Genomic DNA, 9822 nt, shown 5'->3' with positions numbered 1-9822 from the left:
TTCCATTCAACAAAAATTCCGGTTTGAAATTTCGGAAATTTCACGTGCCAATGAAACTGTACATATCCGTTGCACGGACCCCACCCAAGCCACCGCGCATTTGGTTATTGTTCTTGTCATAATACAAAAGAGCGGTACTGGGGACAACGATTTTGTCAAAGGGAAAGGGGCATTTCGGTCCGACCGACCGAAATGACCAGTCCGGTCAAAGTGGACCACCTTCAAAGCTGGTCCTGAATATTCTGGTCGGACCAAACCGAAATGGTCCGTTCAATTCGATGTACCAACCGAAATTTCCGGAATTTTGGGTTGAATGGCAAGCCCCCCTATACTTCGCAGAACGAAGGTTTGCCGGGATTTCGATGCCCCTCCATCATTTTAGCACGTTACACTCGGTAGTCGTATAGAGGGCCATTTTTTCAATGGGTCTAGTTAGGTAGGGCCTTTATTAGGGACCAGTTGAATGACCACGTTCTATTAAGTCCTTGGGATCAGATTGAATCTCGGCAGCAGGCTCTATCGGCAGGTCTGGGTTATTTTGAGCCACTTGCTTGTACGTGTGTGTAATGGCGGCTACAATGAAAAGACAGTACAATAATTCAGAAAACTAGCTTATAAACAGGTGTTTGAAATGAAAATCAATAGCGAATAAAATAAAATAAAAAAGACAAAAGGATTCAACCAGGAACGCCTGATACTTGCCCTTCATAAGAAACCCACAATACCCATGTATAGGATTGCCAAGGGCTATACGAGCCGTGCTAGTCGGTACGTAATAGAGTGTAGGGAGAGAATTAGGAATGCTATTCACATTCAGCGGTGTGTACGGGCAAGTCCAAAAAAGCGAATAAAAACATATGACGAGGGACGTTGCATCTCATTTTCTAAGGAAAATACGCGTCATCTTTCAAAGGAAATTCCACTTAGTTACACCGTGACCTCTGAAACAAAGTTAAATCCGCGATCACGCTTGTAAAGTAGTCTCCCGCTAGAATCCCAACTTTGTTTTTTCCAGGTCGAAAGATTTGTTTCTGTTTCAATTCTACAGGAACTTTCTACAGAAACGCTTAACAATGGTTGTAAAAAGAAAAAGAAAAGAAAAATAAAAAACAATAAAAAACCTCTGTCGATGAAGTCAGTGAAACGTAATGGACATAAGAAAAACTTCAAAACAACTGAAAATTTTCACTTTGTTATGGCAAAAAAAGCTGCTTAACAAAGGATAGTTTTTTTTACACGCCTTTTTTAAATTCAACCAGTACAACATTTACTACCCCTCAAAGACAACAAAATTATGAGAATTTTATTATGGTGTTGAGTTATTTGTCTTATTTTCATAACGGTGACTAAAAGCTTCAATAAATCTGACATAGCCTTTGATAAGGTGAGAAAAGATTACAAACAGGACGCCAATCACACTCGTATTGACCGCGGGATATGGAGGATAATACAAAGGGCGGGTGAAATATTATTAATAATTAAACGCACGCGATGAAGCAATTATTGTATTATCATACGCTGCTAAGATCCGATATATGTTGAAATGTAAATAGTTGAAAGGGGCTTTTTTTGATGACTGTCACGACCTTACCACTTAGTTTGGTGGAAACATAATCAAGCACACGATGCCGGACGCCCACTAACACGCGATGAGTATATTGCTGCATAAACCGTAACATATTCACTTATAATTGCACCAACGCAATAGCTTGGGAGACGGAAAAGCTTTACAGAAAAAACACTAAAAGCGCATATCGATGACATTTCAAAAACTCACACACCCACGTAAAACATAATACTCTGGTTTCTTTCTGGCAAGTTACAAGCCATTAAAAACTGTCACAGCTTACTTTCAATACCTCAATTATTTTCTTCTTGTTGTTTTTTCCTTTTCTACAGAGCAAAGGCATAACGAATCTCCTTTTAATTTCTTTTTCCTTTTTTTGCATAGGAAATTGGGATATAATATTGCTAGTGAGGTTGTACAATCTACTTGACCCGTTAAAAGATTTCGGATGGATGAAAAATTAGTCACACATGTTGAAAACAACAAAGGATGAAAGGACAGGTGTATTAAAGGCCCGAGGGAAACTCGCTATAATGCCTATACGGGGACTCGGAGGCCTCGCCCTAAAGGAGTTTCTTTTTCAGGCCCAAAATAAGTAAGTAGGGGAGCAAGGGTGGCGCAGTGGTGAGAGCGCTCACCTCCCACCAATGTGGCCCGGGTTCAAATCCCGGCGTCGACGCCATATGTGGGTTGAGTTTGTTGTTGGTTCTCTCCCGTGCTCCGAGAGGTTTTTCTGCGGGTACTCCGGTTTTCCCCTCTCCTCAAAAACCAACACTTCCAAATTCCAATTCAATCTGGAACGCACGGACACGTTTAAACGAGTTCATATGACCTTCTACGTGCTTCGTGGGTAAACAAGCTTTTATTTTTATTTTTTTTTATTTTTACGCTTTTGAGAATAGGTAGTGTAATTCTTCAAGGTCAACATTCCACATTCTTTATAAAACATAGGACTGGATGTTGAAACTGCACATGTTCTTCTTATTTTTGTTTTAATTTTTTATCTATTAGCAGATCAGGAAAAATGTTTCCTGATGTCTTTTATCCAAATTAAAGGAAAAAATCTGCGAAGAATGGCTTTGATCTGAATTGCCTCCCTTTATATTAGACCTAAAACTTAAAACTTTCGGTCAGGGCTTAAAAAGCGTCAGGAAAATAAAATAAAGAGAAAGAGAGTATTTTGCTTGACAGCTTTCAATTAGTGCGCTCGCGATAGAAGGCGTATAAACGAGAGGGTATTTGGGAGGGAAGGGTTTGGAGGGAAGGAAACAGTTAATATGGCATTCCGCACCGAGGGGAGGAGGGGTCAAGGGCGTCAATATCTGGGTCAGTAGTTCATCACTAAACTGCTTGAGGCAGTCATTTCGTTAGTCTGCTACACAGCCGTTTTTAGTGTCGTCACGTAACGATCCTCCCCACTAACGGCTGCTGAAAACCGAACCACATTCCTTTCCCGCGATTAGCCAATTAGAATTCAGCTCCCATTTTCTGGAAGGTGTTCGCGCCACGTTTGCGGAAGGTGGTTCGGTTTTCAGCAGCCGTTAGTGGGGAGGAGCGTTGCGTGACGACTCTAAAAACGGCTGTGTAGCAGACTATCATTTCGTGTGAGAGTATTTGTAAGAGTATCCAGGACATTATTGCGCAGTTCAAAAGTACTTAAAACATTAAGCATGCTCAACTTACAAGATTTCCTTCTTGATGTTCGCATAGAGGACGACCGAGCAGTGGAAGATGACCTACTAAATGAGCGTCTTGATATAGTGCTGAGGCGAGTGATAGCGGACCTGAACATGCCTTCCTCGGATGGTTTAAAGCAGGAAAAGACCTTTCCAAGGGAAGATGCATAGCCGTCCCGGTATTTACTCATAGTCCACAGACAGACACAGTGATTTATTAGAGGATCCAGGGTTGTTAAGACCAACACCACTTGATCAAAATACTGGTTATGCCAGTTGAAAACGTATAAGATGAGAATGCGCATCTACAAAATTAAACGGATCAAATGTTGTAAGTTACACCTGGCTCAGTCGCTTCAGTCGCTCTACGTAAGAGAATCCGGATTCCGAAATTAAAAAAAATTTCTGCTTTTGGAATCCGGAATCCGGGAAAATTTTTGCTCGTGGAATTACAGCTCAGGAATGCGGAATCCAAGTTCCACTGACAAACACTGGAACTATGGAATCCAGAATCCAAGCCGACTGTCTTGGATTCCCTTACAAGGTGCAACTTTAGGAACCAACGGGAGATGCGTCGTTGTACAGTAACTCTCCTTAAGACGGATATCACTGTCGTTGTACAGTAACTCTCCTTAAGACGGATATCACTGAGAACCAAGTGTTTTTTCTTACTAGAGACGGAAAAGTCGCCGACCTTATAGAGGGGCAAACAAAATTATTATCACAACAGACATGCAGTTGCTTCTAAGCAATAATAATAAGAGTCTTGCGCTGTACATTAAAGAACTGCTCACCGGTATGAGTCTATATTGAAAGAGATACATTTACTTCTTGGAGTAATTTTAAATAAAAGCATATAAATGCGCTTTGGGGCGCGCATAAAACACAATTTGTCGTAAGACGAACGACGTATCAAACTGCTTATTCGACCAAACGTAGTTGGAGAGTACATAGAGTTTTTCCTTCATTTTACCCCTTTCCTTTTGGCGTGTTTTTTGATCGTTTTATCGAGTTACGGAGTTTTTATGCCGGCGTATTGTCAGTCCAAATAAGGAACATTTTACCTTATAACATAGGTTGAATATTTACCAGAAACTCATAAGGGTCTCTGTATTCACCTAGTCAAATTCAATAGCGCGAGCGTGCTTCATATTTCCATTGAGCACGCTGATGACGTCAATACACTATACCTGGAGTTCTTGAGAGCTTAGCAATCCACCCAAGACGTCTCCCAAGTGCATCCATAACTCAACAGTACACGATGAAGCGTTCACCATGTGTTTTATAACGTAAATTTAAGAGAAAACTTTTGAATTTGGTAACAGATAGTTGGGAAATATGACTAAATGCACAATTAAGGATCATTTAGATCCCGGACTGCTTGAAGCTGAGAAGCTAAGTGACGAAAACCACGTGAGTGCAACATTTTTTGCCTAGGAGATTTAAGCGGCTTTTAGAACATGCAATTAATTATCAAAGGTGTTGGTGTTTACTTTATTTTTGCTGTATCTCTATGAAAGAGAATCGTTCCACAGTTTGAGACTGAGTCACAGTCATTCACTCATACAGATGTGGCTGTGATGTGTACGGGTCTTCTAAGTGTTTTGTGAAAAGAGTGAAAGTTGTTTTTGTATATAATTTTTTTCTTTTTTTCAATTAAAATGTAATTGCCTCGATTTTGTGCGAACGTGAACAAAGTTGGGTAAAGATTCTTGAGGACGGCAAACCCCGGAGACAAACAACTCTACGCGATTTAATTAGAGAGATAAGTTAAGTGCCAGGCCGAGGATGGAGAAGGCTCTTGTACGACTCTTGTATTTACACTAGAATGTAAACCTGTCCACACGGTTTATTAAACTAGGAAAAAATTCACAATACTGCCAATTTCAAACAGCAACCATTTTTCCAATATATGAAATTTCATGGATATTAATTGCACTTTCTTCTCCGCCGCGGTCTAACAACTTCCTCATCGTCGTCGGCTGCGGGCGTTAGAATTAACCGTGCAGATAACTGACCCTGAAAAACGCAGCTTCGGAAGAGAGATATCGAAAGCTTAATATATACTGTTTCCGCTGTATGTGGCGGCACCTTAGTTGAAAAAGCTGCTAACAATAATAAGCCTTAAACAAAACCAAAATTCAGACATTACCAAACCGTTTTCGCAAGAGAGCAGTAAAACCGTGGCGAATGCCATTCTGTGATATTCAAGATGGTCCCATATGTTTAGTCTTAGGATGAAACCGGCGTCTCCCATTGGTCGAGAAGTTTTAGTGCTAAATGCGGGGGCGAAAGAAAGCAGCTACACTTCACAAGCTACCATCTACAGAGTTATTATGATAACTCATATAACACTAGCGAAGGCATTAAGTGCTTTCACTAATGAGTCAGACTAAAAGCAGTTTTCAGTCTATTTTCCAGTCAGGTTTTCTCTTTCTTCGCTTTACCATGGAGCGATCGGAAATTACTTCAACTAATGCACCAAAACGTAGGATGTTATATTGTTCGAGTTGTAAGTTGTACGATTATTAAGGCTAGAGTGTGGAGCAGGAAGGACGCCTTGATCTTATCTTTTTACAAATTGTGAATTTGCTAACGGCACTTCAGTCTGAAAATCTAGATATGAAAAAATAATAGCAAAGCAAAGTAGTAGTGCTAGATTGAAACCCGGGAGATCGGGTGCCCCTCTCTCTCTCTTTTCCTAATCATCACATAGGCAGATAGAAATAGGCGAGAGCACTGGAGAAATTTAGCTTTGCCAAGAAATCTTTAAGCGTTTTAAAATGAAAAACAAAAAAAATCCAATAACACATTGAAATCGAACTATTTCAAAAAGCACTGCATTCCCGTGGTCCACTTTTAATTTTTTCTCGACTGGTAACTGGGGTTTTGAAAAAAATGGAGGCTGAATTTGGATTGATTTTTCAGAAACTGGGAGTTAGATTAGGTCGCGGGAGTTCTTTAAATTATAAAATATTAATAAATTCCCTCAACAAACAGCTAAGTATACAAATTATTTTGGTGATAAAGACTTAGCTACAGTGTAATTCCTAGATTGATTAAAACTGAAAGCAATAGCGTCAAAAAGTGCGTGCAGAAACTTGCGCTAGCTAGGACAATCAGACGATTACGTTGCTCAAAACAACAAGAACCGTGAACACCTAATTGCCAACTAACACACTGACATCGCATAAAAAAAAAAATTATCATAATTTCAATTTACGAAAGTGTGGTGAAAAAAAAAATCAAAGTACATTTATTTATTTAATGGTCTCAGACTTATCGACACGTTTCACTTCAGCGGGTAAAAACGCCGGGTACGACTTTAACGGCTTCATACGACAGAAAATATTCACGATGTATTTAAAATTCAAACAGCTGCCAAAATAAGTAAATCGTGATAAAGATGGGCACAATTGGCCGCTAAAGTGATTTGGCTCGAGTTCACAGAGGTTTAATGTTCTTCTTTTTCTATGAATTATATACGACGCATCTTAGGAGACATAATTATGTCGAACCTTCATATCACGAAAACACATCATAATGCGTTAAAGAAACTCTAAAACGGAATAAATTTCAGTCAATTTTCCGGACGAGCCATTAATAAACTTCTGAATAAACCTCTTGGTCCCCTGTTTTTAGGAAGCAAGCTTTAATGTTCGCGATAGTTCACCCACTTGAGTTATCTTCAACCAAATTCGCGATGGCATCGTTTCCAAGGAAGCCTGGCTGATAAACGCGGCTTATTTAAATATTACAGCGATTGTTCCAATCGCCGAAACAGCTAAACGCGCCGATTATTCGACTGAAGAGCTTGTCTTTAAACTTCAATTTTATTCTGTGACGCAAGAAGAACAAGATTACCGATTTGTGCTGTTTCAGATAAGAAATACCTTGCGGATATAATTATTCTGTTGCGTTCTGTTTCATCATCAAACTCTAGGATTGGCTCTTGAGTAAACACTAACATTCATTTTCTCGACTCGCTTTTGTTTGAAGCTTATGTTTTCTCCACTTTACATCTGTTAAGAAGAACATTCGCAACAACCAACCAAAATATTAATTTTCACTGACCTTAGAAGTTTCATTTAATTATCTTTCAAATTACGGTCGCAAAAAGAAAACAAAAATAAGGGAAGATCGCATCAGTATTAGTTTATAACTCTAAGGTATATATCGACAGAAATCCAAACAAAGTAATGAAAGGTTTGGTCCCATCCACATTTACCTGCTGCCGTTACGCAATGATTTTCAATGATTTTTTCGTCGCAAGTTTTAAAAAGTTTATTGTTTCATCATTTCAATGAATATAGCAAGCCACATGCTTTTTATAGAACTAAAAAAAAACACCGTCCTTCTAAAGCCACCCTGATTTGTTTAAAACTATTTTTTTGGCGTTCTAAAACTCCCTGTTTTAGTCAACCAAAGATGCTGAATCCAACCTAAAAGAAACAAGTGAATTTTAAGACAAGATGTTTTATTTTTTCCTGCGTTTTCAGCTTAAATTTCCGGCCACTTGAAGCGAGGCAGCTTGAAGCTAAAAAGAAAAACGAAAGTAATGCTGAACGGTTCCCGCTTATGGTAAAGATCGCAGTGAAACCAGTCTAATGCTTAATCCAAATGCGCGCGAAAAAAGTTACAATAACATTGACTTGGCGGAATCTATAATAACCTTTACAAACAAAACATATGTAGCAAAGCCACGCGCTGAAATATAGGGTGTTAAGGCAAATTTCGAGCTAATGTTGAATATGAAAAGAGTAACAACTTACCAGAATGGTAGTCCAGCATATTGAATAACATACAGCCATTAAAGCAACCATCTTAGCAAAGCTCACACAGGCCGAGGTGTTGGAACTTTTAACTCGAGCGCCCTTCTCTGGTTTGCTGTCTTGGTCATAAACGTCCGAGAGTGAATTCTTCTCGAGCACGTGTAGCGTGTACACGACAGTTATGTTAGAGACCACCATAAGAAGAACGGACAGGACGTAATGAGCAGACATTACATAGACTACTACCTTGGTATCTGTGTTGTGTGTGTCCAATGTGTAGCTACAGACGCCGGTTGAGACGTTCAACTCGACATTGTTGAGCGCTTGAGGGAGAATGGCAAGTAAAAACGAATACACCACTAGAGAGATGAGCAAAACCACACACTTGTGAAATGTTACCCGTTCCTTGTAACAAAAAGGGAACACCATGGCGCCTAATCTCTCCAAACTCATTACTACCACAAGGGAGATTGTAAGCGTACCGAAAAACAGGACTCCAAACGCGACGAAACGGCAAACGCCAGCGTCCCACGACCACTCGCCGTTAAATCGTGAGGTGATAAACGGAATATACTGAAAACAAGCGATTCCCAAGCCAGCTAAAGACAGCGCACCGACAAATAGATGAGGGATCTTCTTCAACGAGGGCTTGCGGACTTTCAGATAGGTATAGTGAAGGGCAAGAAGGTTCAAGAGGAGTGTGATGGCAAATATGATAAGAACTATAACTCCTACAAGTTGGTCTTTCCATGATACCGAATTGTCGCTCCTTGACATCTTCTTAAAGCCACTTACTTCAAGAAAATTAGCAGGGTAAAAACCCTCGTATACACGCCTGAAAATCGCAACCAGCGATAAGTTCGACAATTCTCCACTTATTCTTGATCACGACTTTACTCATCGGCGCGAAAGCTAGGAACCGACGGCGAGTGAGTGCGCTGCGAAACGATGGAGAATTTCTTCTCCATGCCCGAACTACGGCGCAACGACAGATTTCGATAACTTGGCGCGATCTCAACAGATGTGCGTTTTTGTGAGCATCTTGTCTGGAAAGTAGAATGAATGAAGTGTCGTATTGATAGCTATTTTATGACACTACTTATACAGTGAATTTGTATTTTGAATAGTATCGTGCGCGCGCTCTTGTTGAGTGACGTGTAAGGACCTCTGACCACCTACGCACGGCGCATTAAAATGCTTATTATTTCAACGAGCAATTATTTCAAACCAACACTACAATTTTCTATCAGAAAACTGGAAGCTTACTAAATAATCCTTTTATCGTTGCTGAAAATCACGGCGTAAATATGGCACTCTTAGAATTGAAGTTGTAGAACATGGTGGGATTTTCCGAGTATTACCGGCCAACACAACTAGTTAAAGATTCTTGTTTTTATTTTATATTTATGAAAAGGATAAAACACTCAAGCGAAAGTCAAAACATTCAAAATAACACGCCATTAAACACATCAAATCTCCATTTCCAAGAGAAAAACCACGATGGAGTTTTGAGAAAATAAATATATCTTCGGCGAAAAGCGAATTCGCAGCTGAGATCCGGAATATTACTTAAACTTAAAAAGTGTTCTGTTCGACTGCGGACATCATTTGCTGATGATAACCATTATTATGCAAATTTTTTCTTGTCTCAGGGAGAACAGTGTTTGCTCTTTCAGTGCTGTAGAAGAAGTAGTTTTCCCAGCACCTGCAAATTCCCATATCATCCGGAATTTTCTTGCGTTTTCAAGTAACTGCACTTTCTTAACTACTTAAGTCCAGTATCTATAAGATCTACTTCGAAACTTCA

General features: G+C 39.7%; 1 protein-coding gene across 1 annotated transcript; it reads right to left on the bottom strand.

The window, feature by feature from the left end:
* Positions 1-391: 391 nt before the first annotated feature.
* On the bottom strand, positions 392-9297 carry LOC140951755 (uncharacterized). Its single transcript, XM_073401083.1, has 3 exons — positions 8016-9297; positions 3251-3548; positions 392-573 (listed from the first exon to the last, which is right to left on the bottom strand). Exons 1-3 carry the CDS (start codon positions 8790-8792, stop codon positions 449-451), a joined length of 1200 nt encoding a protein of 399 aa, XP_073257184.1. The 5' UTR covers positions 8793-9297; the 3' UTR covers positions 392-448.
* Positions 9298-9822: the final 525 nt, after the last annotated feature.

The sequence above is a fragment of the Porites lutea genome, chromosome 11, assembly GCF_958299795.1.
Source record: "Porites lutea chromosome 11, jaPorLute2.1, whole genome shotgun sequence".
Taxonomy (NCBI): Eukaryota; Metazoa; Cnidaria; class Anthozoa; order Scleractinia; family Poritidae; genus Porites; species Porites lutea.
Note: the sequence above shows the minus strand (reverse complement) of the source record. Positions and strands in the feature narration are given on the sequence as shown.